General features: G+C 41.0%; 1 protein-coding gene and 1 long non-coding RNA gene across 4 annotated transcripts in view; one reads left to right on the top strand and one right to left on the bottom strand.

The window, feature by feature from the left end:
- Positions 1 to 5,362: 5,362 nt before the first annotated feature.
- On the bottom strand, positions 5,363 to 7,844 carry LOC122779195. Its single transcript, XR_006361524.1, has 3 exons — positions 7,703 to 7,844; positions 5,784 to 5,924; positions 5,363 to 5,398 (listed from the first exon to the last, which is right to left on the bottom strand). It is a non-coding gene; the product is annotated as an uncharacterized LOC122779195 (long non-coding RNA).
- A 6,120-nt stretch (positions 7,845 to 13,964) lies between these two features.
- The window catches only part of doc2b (double C2-like domains, beta), a 120,199-nt gene continuing 115,971 nt past the window's right edge, over positions 13,965 to 18,192 (top strand). For 2 of the 3 annotated variants that reach the window (XM_044041324.1, XM_044041322.1), the window contains exon 1: positions 13,965 to 14,737. In XM_044041324.1, the coding sequence (XP_043897259.1) occupies positions 14,362 to 14,737 (376 nt within the window). In that variant the 5' untranslated portion in view covers positions 13,965 to 14,361. The remainder of the gene's footprint in view (positions 14,738 to 18,192) is intronic. The other variant, XM_044041323.1, reaches the window with a different exon arrangement.

Raw genomic sequence — 18,192 nt, 5'->3', positions numbered from 1 at the left:
ACTGCGTTGCATGTTTTGAATGGACTGGTGAAGAGTCCTATCACCCTATGACAGCTGCGCTTGGCACTGTGTCCCTCCAGTGGAGGACAAAGTGGTGGACGACTGATGGACTGTGGGAGGAAGCCGTAGAACCCGGAGAAAAGCCACGCAACATGAAAAGCTTCATGGAGAGAGATGCTTGTTCCGACTGGGTCTCGAACCCAGGTCTTCTTGTTTCAAAGGCAAGAGCGCTAACCACTACACCAGCCGTGTGGCCCAACATCTTGCACAGACATTCTTAAATACTTCATCAGTGTGGTGTTTTTGGGCGTTTTTGGGTCATATGTTATTGAAAGATATCCAACGTTAAAAAAATTCTATTTGAGGACAAATAGCTCACGTGGTTACATCAAAAGCTGGAGTTGCTGAGATCAGGGGTTCGAATCTTAGGCGAGGCGACCTTTTAAGCACAATTTTCAACACAGAGAGTGAATAGATGTGAGAAAACCTGAGGAAAAGAGTGTGAACAGATAGCTCAGCTGTTTAGCGCGCTGTCTGTGAATCCTGACGTTGACGGTTCAATTCCTTTATGTTTCAAGTTTCCACAGCCACAGTGAAGAGTGAAAAACGCCCGGAGCTTGTCAAACTGTCAGAAGGGTTCGTGGCGTGGTGGATCTGTCAGCAACCGCAAGGTTGTGCCAGTCCGGCCGTGGCTGGTTCAAATCCAGCACGCTCCGAATGCCTGGCCCCGGCGCCGGGGCCGCGCTACGCGCGCTCCCACTGCCATTGTAGTAGTGGGGGGTTGGGGCTGGGCTGTGCTCCCCCGGCTTTCCACACAGATAACACCAGGGGGTTATGCCATTTTATTTCACATTTTTTCCCAAAGAAATCCCCAAAAAAAACATAAAAACACAAAAAAAAATTGACAGGGGTCCACTCTCTGGACTGTTGACCACACAGTTGGGGCCCAGGTGTCCAGTAACTGCTGCTTAAAAATGATAAACACATGAATGAGACTTCTGTGTGATTAATGTGTGCACATGATTTGTTCCATTGTTAACAGGTGAAAAGTATGGAGGAGTCAAAGTGTCAAAATTCAATCAATAAATACACCATGAAATAATGACTCAAATTCATTCATTGAAATTGAAATGAAATGCATAAATGTCTTATTAAATGTGGCATTAATTCATTCAAATACCAATTTGATGTAAAACATGTAGAATGACTTGACTATTGAATGAATGATGTCATGGTCCTGTGTTGCAGTGCATGAGGAATTGATTTGATGTGTCAAAGTGCACTGCAACACAGGACCATGACATCATTCATTCAATAGTCAAGTCATTGTATATGGGTTTTTTTTACATCAAATGAATTGGTATTTGAATGAATGAATAGCACATTTAATAAGACATACATGTATATCATTCCAATTTGAATGAATGAATGGCACATTTGAGTCATTATTTAACGGTGTATTTATTGATTGAATGTTTCCACTTTGACTGGTCCATAGTTTTCACCTGTTAACAATGGAACAAATCATGTGCACACATTGAACAGAAGCTCTGTTGACAAGTGCTGTTAACGTGGTCCGTGTGAGGTGATGCAATGACAGGTGAAAGAGTCATAAAATGTGCAAAAATGTTGCTGAGTGTTTTTTAAAGGTGTAAATGAAGATGTTGTCAAATGTGTTGTTTTGTCCACAAAGCAAAAATGATTGAGTTTTAATGATTTCTTTGTTCTAGAAAAGAACAAAAAATGTTGAGACTGTTATCTGATCTGCCAAAGCACTACGGGAGGTGGTCGCAGACACATTGTGACAACATTAAAGAGAAGTGTGAATGCAACGAGTCTCCGATGCGTCTCCAGTGTGTCTGACGTGAAAGCGGCGACAAATGTGCGTCTATACAAGAGTGCAACTTTACGTCCAGCTAATGTTGTTGTGGTTGCTATGGTTGCACACAGGATGTGACTCTGTTTGAAGTATTAGTAGTAGTGGAGGGAACAAATCCAGTGAAATAAAAAAAACCGTCAAACTTTTTTTGGTGATTGGCATTAAAAATAACGAAATGAATGAACATTTCGGTCCACTAGATGGTGCCAAGTGCTCACTTTCACTAGCACTGTTGTGTCAGTGTATCGCAATATATGATTTGGCAAATATGGCGTTAAAACGTATCATGGTGTCTCTGATGATTTTTTTTGTATGAAAATATAAAACAAGTAGGGATGCAACAATTACTGCATTATTAAATGATTACTCAATGAATTGTCAAATACTTTAATAATGAGTGAATTGTTTTTTTTCATTACAAATGTTGAACATTTTCCAGTTTCTTTGTTCCTTATAACAAAGAAAGAATTAAAACTGAATCATTTTTGGTTTGTGGATAATAATAAAAAGACGTTTGAGAATCGTCATTTCCTGGTTTGAAATGAATAACATTAACATTTCCTGGATTCTTTGTCTTTCAAACATAAAAAAGGACATAATTTGTATGTGAAGACTCTTGAAATGAAAGGTGTGTGTTTGCATATGGAGCAGTGACGTCACATTAGCATTAGCAGTAGCAGGTGTAATCTGATGGGATCACTCAGGTCGGATGTTAACAGCAGGTGTGAACAGAGCGTCAACAGAACATCCAATACATGTGTGGATCATTTTTAAGCAGCAGCTACCACACACCTGTCGGCGCTGCTCCTCCGCGTCCTCCTCCAGGTCCTCCTGCTCCTGCCGGCACATGGTCCTGGTCCTGGTCCTGGTCCAAACAAAGATGTAGATTAGTTACAAAAAAATCCTGAAAACATTTGTAAAATCTCAATATTTAACAGAGGATGCTGATGTATTTAGTGACAGCACTGCTGAAAGCCTCTTCTTACTCTTCACTGTCAAGTCATGGCTTGTTTGTTTTTTTCTTATTGCCCTAAATTGTGATGATAATGACCTCATTTAACCATGCTTGAAAACACATGAACTGTGCCTTTAACTGCAGCTGTTTGAAGGTCTTCAGTCATGAGACATGGTGGGACAAAGTAGTATCCAGTTGAGAGTGTTCAAATGTGGTCATTGCAGAAAATGAGTGAATAAATGTGAGTAAAATACATTAAAACGTTTTTATTGTCAATTATATTGGTTCATATCATATCAACACGGACACTTTTATTTAGAAATTCTACTAAACCACTGCTCCTTTTTTGTTACTTAACCTGCCCCCTACTGGCCAGACTAGATACTCATTCCTAACAGTTCTAATGGTATATTAACATTTTCTGTTGACATACTAGGACATTGTTTGACATTTTGGACAGTTGACTATACTGGGACAATTTTAGACAGTTTATAATTGGACAGTTTATGTTGAAATACTATATTTGGACATTGTTGTACATTTTTGACAGTTTATAATTGGACAGTTTACTAAATAATATATTTTTTTTTTTACGACATACTATACTAGGACACTTTTAGAGAGTTCATATTTTAACTTTTTATACTAGGACATTTTGGACAGTTTATAATTGGTCAGTTTATGTTGAAATAATTTGGCCATATATAATGACGTTTTTTGAAAACACACGTATATGGTTCGACGGTGATCGTGTGTTTGCTGTGGAGCAGTGACGTCACATTAGCGGCAGCAACTTTTTTCCCCACTTAACAGCCTCATCCTGGCCAGACTAGATACTCATTCTTAACAGCTTTCATGGTCTATTGACATTTCTTGTTGATGTCATGTTTGGACAGTTCATAATTTAACGTTTTTGATGACATACTATACTAGAAAAGTTCATATTTGAACGGGTGTTTACTGCGGAGCAGTGACGTCACATTAGCCGTAGCAGGTGTAATCTGAACACCTGTGATCGGATCGCTCAGGTCGGACGTTAACAGCAGGCGTGAACAGAGCGTCAACAGAACATCTAATAAATGTGTGCATCATTTTTAAACAGCAGTTACCACACGGTTGTCCACATGTCCGCTGCTCCTTGTCCTCTCCCTGTTCCTGTCGACGCTTGGAAGAAGCTCCGGAAGTGGAACATTCCAAATAGGTCGACACAGAGGGGAGGAGTGGAATGTACCAAGTCAACAATATTTATCATGTGTTTCACAAATCACACTTTCTCTCCCAGTTTTCTCACTGGGAGTGAACACAGATCCACACCAAACATCCTCAATGAAACATGAAGGACACTGCAGAGTGTCTTCAAATATGCAAATATGTACCATTGAAATCCATTAAAAAATCCATTATAACAATATTTTGTGTGTGTGTGTGCTGATGTTTTCTGTCACGTATGAAGTTTTAAGCAGATCGCTGAATGTACGGCGAAGTTACAGGCGAACGGTCGAAATACGCCAAAATTCCAAAGATGCGAGATGCTTTGACAACCTTTCATCTTTGATGTGTCTCGTACAAAGTGATACATTTTTTTTATGTTAGTACAATTAACGTGCTCAGTGAGTGTGGTCATTTAATAAATGTGCAACTAAGTGCTAAATTCAAAATGGCAAACTTCCTGTTGAATTGAGGCCATGGACATCTTGGACAATGACACGTTTCTACCAATTTTTGTGGTGCAACTTAGTTTCGGCCTTGTCCAAACGTGTTTCACCTTTTGGGGGGGGTGCCATTTCACAACACTTTTACATATGCCCCTTACTTTTATAAAACATTATTTCATCTATTTTCGCCAACGTTTAGGGTCCCAAAAATTCAGAAGAAAAAAGTGTGAGCACTCTAATGGATCCCCTAATGGATCATTGTTAGGGTGGTATAAATGTCAAATTAGTGTAAAAACAAGATAAATGTTTGAAGTGGTTGGGAAATAAATAATTAAAACTCAGCTAAAAGTCATGTGAAAGAGGTTTTTAAAATGAGGAGAATAAATGGAGGAGAAACCTTTTTTTCCAGTTTGTTCCAGCTGCTTTTTCAGCCTCTTGACAGATGGACAGATGGTGACGATGGTGAGAGCTGCCAGGATGAAAAAGGTCATTAATTAATGGGAAAAAAAGAACAAGCTTAAAGTCTTTGCTTTTCATAACAAGCCTTTTTTATATCCAGTTTAATATGCTACGTCATTATGTCAAATTTACGGTGGCCTGGGAGTGACAAACACCACAACATTACAAAAACACAAGTAAAGTTGTTTGTGTTTTCTTAATGTTGTAGGCACTCCAGGGCCACCGTACAAATGTGTCCATGACAACGCCAAAAAAATCACCTGGTCACTAATGTTACATTCATTCATTCAGTTTTCTGAGAAACACTCATCCACTAACCCCTTCCCTCCTGTGAATGCTGACTGAAGCTGCAGCTCTGTACTGTCACCACCAGAGGGCAGAGTTTGGCAGACAGCTCAATAAAGCAGGATGAATCACAGCTTTATTGAGTTACTCCGTCACCGTCCTTTCCTTTATTACGAATCATCATAAATAAGTGCAGACAGAGAGAAGCTGTGACGCACACTTTTACTGGCAGCACAGCATGTGAAATGGAGGACAAGGACGACTGTTTATAATGTTACAACTTGGTGTTTTCTTTTTTGCCTTTAGGGCCTTTTAACTTCAACCTTGAGTGTATGGTGTGCATTAATGAGAGATGTAGATGTTATTAAACATGGATTTCTCAATGCTTTTGTGAAAACAGAGTTAAAATTTATTTTTACCATCAGGTGAAAACTTTTAAAACATGGATGCAAAACAGATTTTTAGCCGCTTAACAAAAAGGTTCACTCAATAAAATCCACTCGAGCATGGACGACAGTATCATAAGAATAAGTTCAGTACTTTATCTTACCATGAGTCAGCATTTTCTGACTGCTAACTTAAGTTTGTACGCTCACGCTCCCACACCAAAGTCCATAGAGGAAATTGCCATTTTTAGCTTGCAGGAACCCAGGAGCTGCTCGTCTGGTACCGTTGTGTCACTGAGGTGAATCTGAACAAAGAATTACAAACACAGAAATAAGAAAAAATGAAGACAGTCAAACTTACAGATAGAGGCAGCTGTGAATCAACAGCTCCTGAAATCCAAATCCTCCTAAAATCACTGATTTTCTTTGTGGAATTTGGTTTCAGGGGGGAATGAGCAAAGTTTTCAAAGTGCCAAAAACTCAGGAGCATTAAACATGTTGTAGATTAAAGTAATGTTGGCATTTGGCACACACTATTATCCAAAGTGACTTTGAATGGAATTGAACACAATCAAGCAGGGGTGGAATGGAACTTGCGACCATTGCAACCATGATATATTTTGCACACAGAATACCGGTCTTAACCACTGAGCCACTGAGCCTCTCCTCCCCCACAATACATATAACTTGTATTGTTTCTATGAGTGATTCTTCCAGGCATGCAGATCCAGCTGTGTGATTCCCTGTTGAGGATTGGTCTTTCCTTCAGAGGCGGTCTACTTCCTGCTTCCTGTCGTCTGTGATTGGTGTGGCTGTGATTCGACCAAGTCCACCAATCAAGACTCCTCAATCAACCCCAGCCGCAACACAAATAGCTTGTGTGCCCTCAGTTTAGGGCAGCTGTGAGTCAGTGATCAGTTTGCCTTTCTGTGTTTAAGAGTATGTCGAGAGAGTGTGTTTGCCTAGTTTTTCCTGTCTGAGTGGTTCTTGTCAGTGTTTCAGAATCTTTGAGTAGAGAGTACATTTTGTTTTGAGACTGTTCTTTTGCAGAATAGCTGTATGTTTGGTTTGTCTGTGTATCTTTGTAAGCCACCTTTTGTTCTTTAGTGTTCTTTTTTTTTTGCTCAGAGCTAAATAGCTTTCATTTATCTGAAGTTACTTTGTTTTAGTTATTTGTCAGCACCTGTACAGCCTCCTTTTATGTTTTCCTAGTGCAAGTGCACACTCATTATTTAATTAAATTTCTGACTTTACCCTAAACAAGTCCAGTTATGTTACTGCTCTCCAAAATGAGCCGGGTTGTAACATAAATGGGGGCTCGTCTGGGCTCAGACACCTGGATAGGTTGACTGGAATTGGTCCAGATCTCAACGTCTATGAGGTGAATTTGGTGTATTTAGTGTGTATGGTTAGTGGCTTTTTATTTTACTGTGATAGTGTTATATTTTGAGCACTTTGTTAGCCGTTACACGTTTACAGTAAATTGTGGTTTGTTACTGTTGTATTTATTGTGTGCATTGTGATTTTTGAGTGGGATGATGTCTCTCCGTAGATCAGTAGATCTTCATGTGGTGGAGTTGACTCTCCAGCTTAGTCTGTTTGACTCATTTCAGTAACTTTTGGTCGATGACCAGTGTCCATTTTGTGCTGTGGTTGTGTCAGTTCACTTTTGTTGGGTTTTGTGTTACTGTGGTAGCGACTTTGGTTTGTCCCACTTGCTTTGTGGCTGTTTCACTCTGCTTTGTGTGGGACACTTGTTACTGTTGTGGCAAAGCACAAAATTTAATTGGTCTTGTGATGTTTTTACCTCATGGTGGTAGCCATTTTGTTACCTTGTGGGAGTGGCACCCACTCATGTAGCAAATGGTGTGAATGTAGTTCATATCTTGGATGTTCTGTAGCTTTCTTTTTCTTTTGGAGATAGCATTTTGGTTGTATCGAACATTTGTTAGGGGGAGAAATGTTCTCTTTTAAGGGGGGGAGGTGTTACGACCCCAGGGTCGTGACTGCTTTTTTCCCTGTGTGTATGTGTCTGCATGTGAGTGTGAGATGGATTGCAGGTGTGCATCTTTGAGTGACTGACCTGTGTGCGTCAGTCTAGGGTGGATCCTGGGAGCTGATTGGTCCTGCACGGAGGGAATCCGATTAAGAGGCCTGAACATTCCAGCTGCAGCGGACTTCCTCAAACCACTCACTGCCAGCACGCATGTTGTATTTGATTTTAATAAACCTTTAAAATGTTTTGTTTGCTGGTGGTTTTCTTGGGAGTTGAGAAGGAGAGACCCATTATTCATGTTGTAATCAGGTTTTCCTCTAGGCCTGGTTGTAACAGTAAGGTGAGGTTAGTGTTTTGTTAACAGACTAGAAAGCTGTGTTTTTTTTGACAGCTGTCACTCACCTTGTGTTTGTCTTTGCTCAGTACAAAAAAAGCCAACATAAATTACTGAATGTGTTCATTTTGAAAGGGAAATAAAGAACCTTTTTCTTGGTGTGACATAACAAGCAATTTAATATATTGTATAAACAAGTATACCAAATTTATTTACAAACCAAATATCTTGAAGTTATGAACCACAGGGGGGTGCCAGAGATAACAGGGTGAGCACACATATGTATATGGTTTGACAGTATATTACCGTATTATCTACAGATCAAATATTTTATTAAGTCTTATCAGAACGGAAACTTCTCCACAGAGTGGTGTCGCGGTCACAGGAGTTTGTCTATGTTTGTGTGTGTTGATTTCAGCCGTCATTAAACTTCAACCGTTATGAACGGGTTTAATGGAAAAGGTCAGTCGTCCCCTCGACGCTCTCATTTACGCTGAATTCCTGGGTGACAGAGAGTGACGCAGCCTCCGAGGAGTGCTTGTTAAAGAGGCCATTAATCAGGATTTCTCCAGACATGGCATCCAATTTGAGAGGAGATTGTTTATGTTTACACGCCCGCTGGATAACAACAGCGTTAACAAGGACTGCTTTAGGTCTCAGTTGTGTTCAAAGCTGCTTGTGGGAGTCCAGTAAGATAACAGCGTGTGTTATTAAGCAGAGGGAGAAGTCAAGACTCTCTGTGTTTGCAGATACGTTTCACGAGTTAATGATGAAGGACACAGCTGTGGTCAGGAGATAGACATACACACACACACAGGCAGAGCTGGAATATAGGCTGAATATTATCATGATAATAATAATACCATGCTGAATATACAAAGTAATGGACTTGCTGCAGGGAGTCGTGTTTGAGCGGTGAATTATTCAGTTATGACAAAAAGAATGTTTTTCAGTAAAGGTTTGGATTCATTTTCTAACCATGAAGTCTTCTTAGAACTTATCTGCTGCTTGGTTTGAAAGGAACATTATAGGATTCATTGTATTACGTACACTTGTTTCTGCCTCTTCTGCCCATGTTTGGTCTTTGTGAACAGAAATGAGGAATAATTATTTATTTGCAGGCTCTGTCAAGCAAAACTGTCAGACCTGACTGAGGAAGTGTTGGTGTTTATACTATACTCTACAAGTAAATACATCGAAATTATAATATTTAAGATGGTATTTCACAGAATTTCAAAATAAAAGTGTTTCTTTTGATGTGGAACAATAAATAGTTCACAATCTAAACATATTTATGATGCAAAAGTAGCCTCTCACAAAATAATAGCAATAAAAATAATATAAATATAAAATAAATAAGGCACTGCACAAAATATGATATTTAATAAACCCGTATTGACTCAACAAATTACAAGTAGGGTTTTAAGTGCACATTCTGCAGTTAATTGCACACAATAAATATATTTTTAAAAAGGGATTTTACAGAGACCTCTAGTGGTGTTTGTTTAGTACTGCATTAACAAGAATGACTTACAAACCACCTGAAGCATGTGATGTGAGGTTGAGGAGGTGTTAAGTTAAATTAAGACCACACTCTGCTTGATGACTCATGCAACAGACAAAAAATGTCACCACATTATCTTTACTGTACCTGTGTCTTTGTCTCGTTTCTCCTCCTCCTCTTCTGTCCTTTTGTTTCCTTCCCTGGACACCGGACAGTTCGGCATTATTATTGTCCATAACGCTTTCTGGAATCACGTCAGAAAACTCTGCCCACAGAGCAGCTGCAGTCCAGTCAGCCGCAGGAGCCAATCAGAGATCAGTGATCTCTTCATCAACTCAAACATCTGCACCTGTGAGTGCACAGGTGTTTATACAAATCTTAGATATAGAAATTGATTGTAAATGGAAAGATTGTAAAAAACTTTGCCTCAATAATAAATAATTACAAGCATTTATATGCAAAAATAAACAGCAGTTGTCGGTTTTTGTTTGTATTCTCACAGGTTTTATACAAAAAAAAAATGAAATTTGAAATCTGTTTTTTCCAAAGCTGATTCAAACCACATGGAGGTGGTTTCAACTGCGATTCTGATTGGATTTTATCTCTGATAGGATTTTAGGATCTCAAAGTGTTGGACTACGGCCTTAGTTTGATTAAACTGTGCATGTAAACGTACTGCAACAACAAGGACGTAGATCCAGAGAGATAGAAGTTGGAGGAGCATAAAAAGATCAACACAGTGGAAGACAATAGTTTAAAACTCAGAAGAAAGTTTGCGCCATGGCTTCACAAAATAATTTGGGACAGAAACATGCACAGAATTCTGTCGTCCATTTTTTTTAATTTTACGGTTTTATAATCCAGATTTTACATTAATGTTGAAACAAGTAAACAATTGATTACTATTCATATAACAAAAGGGCAAATGGCAAATTTTATCTGTGTTTATGTAAAAACAACAATAGAAAATTTGATTTGGCAATGTAACGTTAGCAGGGGTGTTTCAAGGATCTTCAAGGGCTCCAACACTGAAACAAACTCCCCCCACTCTCAAATTAAATGATAACACGGTTACTACAAATGGAAAGTTACGACCTATAATATCTTAAGTTTGTGCATCACCCTCATCACATCTGGATGTTACAGTCTGTGGTAAAAAAAAGAAAAAAAAAAAAAAAACTATAAAAAAAATAAATAAATCCAGGGGGCATAGCCTGTAACTACAGAAATCCATGTGGAAGACAAGACAATGTTATGTCAATATGGACACACTGAGATTAGATCTGATCATTTGCACTAAATTAAACTTTTGGACAGAACGATCAGATTGTAATCAAATATGCTTACAAATCTGATTTTTGCTGCAGTCTAAACAAGACCGAATACATTTGTTGACTTTAAGATTACGTCTGTAAAGCCGTCACTAGACTACAGGATCACTTGGACAAATAATCTGTTGAGGCCAGTCTCTAAAAGAAACACCCTGGTGGCAAATATTTAGAAAAAAACATGCTTTTGGAAGCAAATATCAACCTCAGAATGACGGAGATGAGTCCCTGCATTTTCTGTCTCTTTCAGCTTCAAGAGGAAATCCTAAATCCACGAAATTCCCCATAATGTGACTCTGGAAGGAGGTGCAGCTCAGAATTGTCACGGTGCCGGTTGCTACTTGTTAGTCAGCTGATGCTCGGGATTTATTAGTTTTACTGTTTTCAAAGAAAGCGCTACCTGGTTGCTCCACTTGTGTTTACTGTTGTCTGCTCGCGCTGATTATTTCAGATAATTGCCTCGGCGCGTCTGGGGGATTAGGAGAGGGCGAACTTTAAATATCCCACAGTCCCACACTTTCGCTTTCTCGGTGCAATGTTAACAAACAAAGATGGCCGTGCTGAAGCTCCTGTTCAGTATGTGTGAACATACCCACACTCACACATACAGGCACTTTGTATACTCATAATAAATCATACAACTCATAATAAAGCTGTGATTATATTTTTACCAGTACACTGCACAATCTTAAGAACATGTTTCACCATTTGACAGCTTTTTCCAAAAGAAAAAACTATTTCATAATTTGAACTTCATAAACTGTAAACCTCAAATCCCATAGAGAAAATCACTGTTTTTAGCTCACAGGGACACAGGAGCTGCTGGCCCACTGATGCTGTATTTGGTAAGTATGAGTGACTTAAGTACACCAGAACCAAGGATTTTAAACACTAAAGTCACAAAATAACATGTTTAAATATACTAAAGGAGGCAGCAGTGGATCAACAGCTGCTGTTTGCTGTGATGTAAAAATTAGTGATTTTCTCTATGGGATTTGGTATGGGGAGCAAGCATTTTTTTTAAAAAAAACAGACAAAAAAGTCCAGTTTTCAGTTATTTTAGACTTAAGCAAACATATTGTATAAGGTGAACCTTTTGAAATGTGGCTAAAATTGGAACTTGGCTTGTGAATTCCTCTGTGAGATGAATAAAGTATCTATCTATCTATCTAAAATCTGTGACTTACATCCCTACTGGCAGCCACGTCTCGCACGCAGGTGCCTTTACCTCAAATAACCCCGCTTAAATGAAACCAGAATTATCCCTTTTAATATCCACAGCCTACACGATCTGATGAAGCCTCTGGATTTTAATTTGGATTTCATGAATGACTGATGATAACAGGTAGGTATGAATCCTCAGCGTGTATCCCACGGAGACGTCGCCAAGAAGTTATCGGACATAATTGAAACCACCTGTTAGGAGGTAGAGTCTCTTCCGAGGCGGCAGCGATGTTAAGCATCTGCTGCTCGTCTCTGATGTGCTCAGAGTCAACAGACTGACGGGCGGCATGGGTGGTGAGGGGAGAAAATGGCTGCACCTCCTGCAGGAGCTCAGAGTTCATCGGGGGTCTTCATCATCTCGTGTCAATTTATCTTACAAAACTAATCAGGCCACCTGCTTCAGCATGTGCAGCCTCTGAATTTCAATTCCCCCCTCAAAGCTGTGACTTGTTGCCACAGGCAGACACAAGAGGGAGCTGCATCATCTGCTCACAGCACAGGTGGAGGTTTCTTTAGTGGATCTGCACAGAGAGGCTCCTGAGACTCTGAGAGTCGCTCTATTATTCAGTGTACGGAACAGGGAAAAGTGCACTTAAAGAGCAGGGGAAAAATCAATTTAGGCAACTTAACATAATATTTACAGCTTCACATTTAAACCTGTTGATCTTATTTCTCAGATCTTTTATCCAGAAGTCATTGACAGTAATGTGATTAAAATAGATTTCTTAACTGTACGAGCGTGTGAAAGTGCTACATCCACACAACAGCTAATGAAATGTACAACGCTAGCCGGAAATACAGTTTCATAATCCAGATTTTCACTGCGATACATGAAACTGTAACAGTTAAGCAATCGATTATTATTCATATAACATAAAGGCAAATGGAAAACACAATCAAAATAAATTTAATCTGTATTTTTGAAAACGTACAGAAAATTGATTTGGCAATTTGTTTACATCAGCAGGGGTGTTTCAAGGAACTTCAGGGGCTCCTACTCTGAAACAAACCTCCCCCACTCGTAAATGACACAATAACACAATAAAATAAATAACAAATTGTTTGTGCATTGTCCGTTCAGAATGTACAAAGTGATGTCAGTGTTGAAATTAAAGCTACAGTCTGTGATTTTTGTTATTTGTTGAAACCCTCATCATCTGGATGTTACTGTCTGTGTGTGTTGGGGGTCAGGGTGGGAGGAGTCTGTAAAAAGCTTGTGATAATGTACTACACAAATGTACGACACAAACCGAATTATTGTCGTAGTCGGACTAAAATTTGACTTTTAACTGTGTCTCAATGAGATTATAAATAAAGGTTTTAACGATTAATTAAACTCAAGTGACACCCATCTTGTTGTGTCACACAGCGGAGTAGTGGCTAGCATTGTTGCCAAACGGCAAGGAGGTTCCAGATTAAGACCAGGATGTGACCCCACCCTTTGTCCTCTGCTGGGATTGGCTCCAGTTCCCCGTGACCCTCAAGTAGAGGATAAAGTGGTAGAAAATGAATGAATGAATTAAACCCATACTCACCTTTTATAGTGTCTCTGCAAGGCAGGTGTGTCCTTAGCTGTTTGGTGGCCCTGGGGGAGAGATTTTATTCCGGGTGCCCCCTTCTTTTTACGTTTTTGACTTTGCACGTTGGAAAGAACTGAGGTGAAAACACAAAAACATCCCGGCTGTGAATTAGAAAACACATAACATCCACAGTATTAAAGCACACACATGTGCACACGCACACTCTAAAGGACGCCCACTTGCACGTGCGTGCGTCTGGCGCCGCGGTCCGTCTTCCCACCCGCCGACAGATGGATGGGGTTAATATCATAATTAAGCACCTCAGCCAACAGGTTCCTGTTTACCACTCGGTTGCTAGGCAGTGACATCAGCTGATCCCTCCCTCCTTCCTTCTCTAATCCCTCTCTCTCTCTCTCTCCCTCACTCACTCTCTCTGCTCTCCCTCAGACAGGCAGCACATACGTGGGCACACAAGTGTAGAGGTGCAGAGGAAGAGGAGAGAGCAGGAGGGGGGGTAGGTAGAGTAGTGTGTGCATGTGTGTGTGGGTGTGTGTGTGTGAGGCAGTCAGACAGCATGGTCTGGGTCTGAGGACAACACTGGGAGACGCAGCAGCAGAAGCAGAAGCAGCAGCAGCAGCAGCAGCAGACCACATGTCCATGTAGACTGGTCTGGTGACATCCACAGCTCACCTGGACCCAGCACCCACCCAGGACCATCGGGGGGGTGGGTCTGCTTGTGATCTTTAAATTTTTTATTTTTTTTGTACATTTTAATTAGATTTTTTTTAACTTCTTTTCCTGGTTTTTGGGAGTGGGCTCCAGGCTGGACCGCATGCATGACACAACGCAAAGGCGCGAAACCCACCATCAGCATCCAGGAGCACATGGCCATTGACGTGTGCCCCGGCCCCATCCAGCCCATCAAGCAGATCTCGGACTACTTCCCCCGTTACCCGAGGGGCCTCCCCCCTGCTGTGCCCCTCCAAGCGGGCCACGCCGGGCCCCTGCGCTCTGCCCTCTCCACCTCCTCCTCCACCACAGCAGCAGCAGCAGCTCCTGCTGAAAGTGAGAGACCCAATGAGGACACCCCGGATCGGGCTTGTGCCGGAGCCTCGGCCGCCTCGGCCACCCCGGCCGCCGCCGCCGCCTCCATACAGGCCGCCAAGAGGGATGAGGAGCCTGACGTGGAGGCATACGACTCTGACGACTCCAGTAAGTGATGTCTCCATCCCATCGGTGTCCTCATGCGTTTACCTCTTCAACTTCTTTCCTCTTCTTATTCGGTCTTTACCACCAGTTGCCAGGCATCTCTCCTCCAGCTGTGTGGCTTTTCTCTCTGTCACCTTGTCTTCTTGTCAGGCTCTACCATCCATCTCCTCTGTCTCCAATTGGCCAGTGCGTGTATGTGTGTGTGTGTGTGTGTGTGTGTGTGTACTGCAGCTAACTCTTCGACAGACGGCCAACTGTTGCTGCTGCAAAGAAAAATACAGCTCCCTCCTCCTCCTCCTTTCTTTCTCTCTCCTCCAGCTGAAAGGATGATATGTGTGATTTCATTTTCAGCAAACGATTACATGCGTCTCTCAGTGAGAGTGTGTGTGTGTCTTTTTTATCACCCTGTTGTTCGGTCTACACACTGTCGATGGGCAGGTTGAATGATTCATCTCTCTGGTGAAGCTTCACATAAGTCGTCTTCACGTTCTATTTTTTTTTTTTACGTGACTGCACCTGTAGTCGCTCGTATGGAGATGAGCAAGTTCCAGCTGTGTGAGCATGTTTCTCTTTTGTTGTGTTTCCAAAGCGTAAAGACGTTTTCTTTCTTCCTCCCCCCGTTCCATCAGAGGAGCCTTTGCTGAATGTCATGTTAGAGGATTGTGTGGAGCTGAATACAAATGATCAGCTTTGAGAGCAATTAGAAAAGAATCACACACAGTTACACATTTTATGCATTTCCCTAAGGCATGAGTTTTTGTTACATCTAATATATTTCTTTAATATATGATAATAACAATAAGAATATCTTTTATAGAGACAGAAAAAATGTATTGATTTATATAAAATGGCTTCCAAAATCTAAGTCCAGTCTTCAGTTTGACTCCATCCCTGCTAAATTCAGTTTTTTTATTCTTATTTTTTATTGTTACTGTGGTAGCCCATGGCCTTGTGCAAAAGGAACTTTGGTAACCAGTTCAAATCCTGACAGGTCACCCTGAGCAAGGTGACCAGTCCCCATCGCCCCCATTGCTTGGATTAATTGGACAATCTAAACTGACCTCAACCACAGGGGGTTTTCTCAAACCCACTGTTTAAAATGACTCATGTTTAGTGATTGACTCTTTGTGGCTTCAACATGATCACAATAATGATGTTTATCCAATATAGTTAGAGGGCAGCTGTTAAAAATTAACATCCATTTATCAGCTCCCTACCATAAAGATGTCACAAAATAAATGTAAAACTGCTTCTACTTATTCCTCTTTAAATCTGCATAAATTACATTCCTAAATGCCCCATTTGTTGAGCATTTTTCTTGCCGGTAATTACTTAAAGATCAATTTCCATTGCATTCCATGTAAGTAGTTTTTCCTCCATTGTGTACACTTAATTGTCTGAAAACTTCCTCCCAGTTTTGTTCACATAGTCCCGGTGCAGCAGAGATTTTATTCAGCTGCATGTATAATTGATATATTGCATTCTTTATTCATCCATCTTTGATCTCTAATTGTGGGACACCAAACCATTTGATTAGTAATCTTCTTTTTTCCTTCAAACCTGAGTTATGACTGCATAGGGTTCGGTAAGTCAGTTAATTGTTCACAATAAATAATAGAACTGGAAATATTGCGTTCTGTGTCGACAGAAAGCTGCTTCACACATGTCTGCAGTTACATTTGTAAACTATAGTTTGTAAACTAGAGCCTGAGTCAATCTAGAATTCCGCAAACTCAAGCTCGCATTTTATTACAGTAGCAGTGATTTCTCCCATGGAGTTTTGCTTTCTTCTGCATGTCTTTTATTCTCTGAGCACAGTGATGTAAAATCAGGCGAGTTTCTATAGCCATCGTCTTCCAAAGAAAAGACAGTAGGACAAACTGGACTGGAAGGTGTTGTGCTACAGGGAGTACGTGTGGTCACCGCGTACGGTCTACGCAAGGTCTCAAACTGGACACATGCCGGAGTTTTTCGTAACGCAGCAAGAGCGGAACAGAGGGCATCACGCGACACAACACGCAGGATGTGGAATCCCTGGGTTAGTGCTTTGGTTGTTGTTGTGCGCCCTCTGCTGGTGTATACTGAAGTACACAGAATGTGAGGTCTTGAGAATTGACACCCAGATGAATGTTGAATTATTTAAGAGATTAAATGACTAATGTTTAATCATTAGCATCCCTAATTTCTGCAACCATCTTCTCAGACGGAGCTGAGAGTGAAAGCTGCTGCTGCTGCTGCATCCTTTGTCACAAATCTGTGTGATGAATCACTGACGGACTGAAGGAGTCAGTCTGTTTTTCACGATTTGTCGCTGAAAATGGACCGACGGCAGCTCCCTCTGAACAACATGTTGCTCTCAGTGAGCACAAAAGCAGTGAAAACACTTCAGCTGCCGACTCTAACAAACCCCCCACCAACCCGTCTCCGTTGCTGTCGCCGCCGTTCTCCGGCGCACAAGAGACTTGTGATGGCAGGTTAATGTGTGACAGCAGTGCAGCTTCTCTGAGAGTTAATCCATGCAGAGTGGCAGTGAAGAGGGGAGGAGGAGGGGGGAGGCTCAGGCCATCTATAATCCACAACTGGTCAGGAGGAGGATGGAGTGGGGGAGGGAGGGATGGTAGGCGGCACAGGCAGAGGCAGAGGCACATTGGGCCTGGCAGATGTTGCTCCCTGACCTCAGATATGCAACCAGGATTTCACTCCCGGTGGGGGAAAAAGGGGGAGATGGCCAGATAGTCGCTCCCAAATTGCGAGAGCAGTCCTCGCTTTGTGAAACACTTGGCTTTTGTGTCGAGAAATGACTTTCTGAGGGAAAAAAACTGCCTCGCTGCAGGCACCGTTTCTCTGCTACTTCTGTTCCGAAGCATTGAGTGAAAACAAAGTATTGATATAGTAAACGCTTCTCTTCATTTTACTGCATTCCATGGAAATATAGCCTGACACAGAAACTACGCTTCATACATAAAAAGTGGTTTAGTCCTTTGGTTTGCAGGGTGAGCATAACCTGGAAGTAACTATGTATTGAATAGCCACCGGAGTGCGATATTAGTCGCAAAAAATAACAAGACGTTTGAGAACATCATCATTTTTTGACAGACAAAAACCACTGTTGAACAATTTCTTGAAGAAACAATCAGCAGTTGAGTTGATATAACAGCTGTTTGTCATCTTTTTTGTTGTGTACAGGCCACCGTAGTTTCCTGATGTATTTTATGACACTTGTGGAATAACTACGAAAATGAAAGATAATCATAAAAAGGTATATTTTATTTTACGTGAATAACGTAAAGCGATATGGCTAACGGTTCATACAGGAAGCAGTAAAAAGCCAGAATCAGTGGCTCTTATTTTGAAAGCCAAGTCTATTTGGCAGGTTCACGGATGAAGCTCCGCTTCACAGTTTTGGCGCTCAGTTACACTGCAGAAATACTATACTATACTATACTTTACTGTACTAT

Source organism: Solea senegalensis, linkage group LG13, assembly GCF_019176455.1.
Source record: "Solea senegalensis isolate Sse05_10M linkage group LG13, IFAPA_SoseM_1, whole genome shotgun sequence".
Classification (NCBI taxonomy): domain Eukaryota; kingdom Metazoa; phylum Chordata; class Actinopteri; order Pleuronectiformes; family Soleidae; genus Solea; species Solea senegalensis.
Note: the sequence above shows the minus strand (reverse complement) of the source record. Positions and strands in the feature narration are given on the sequence as shown.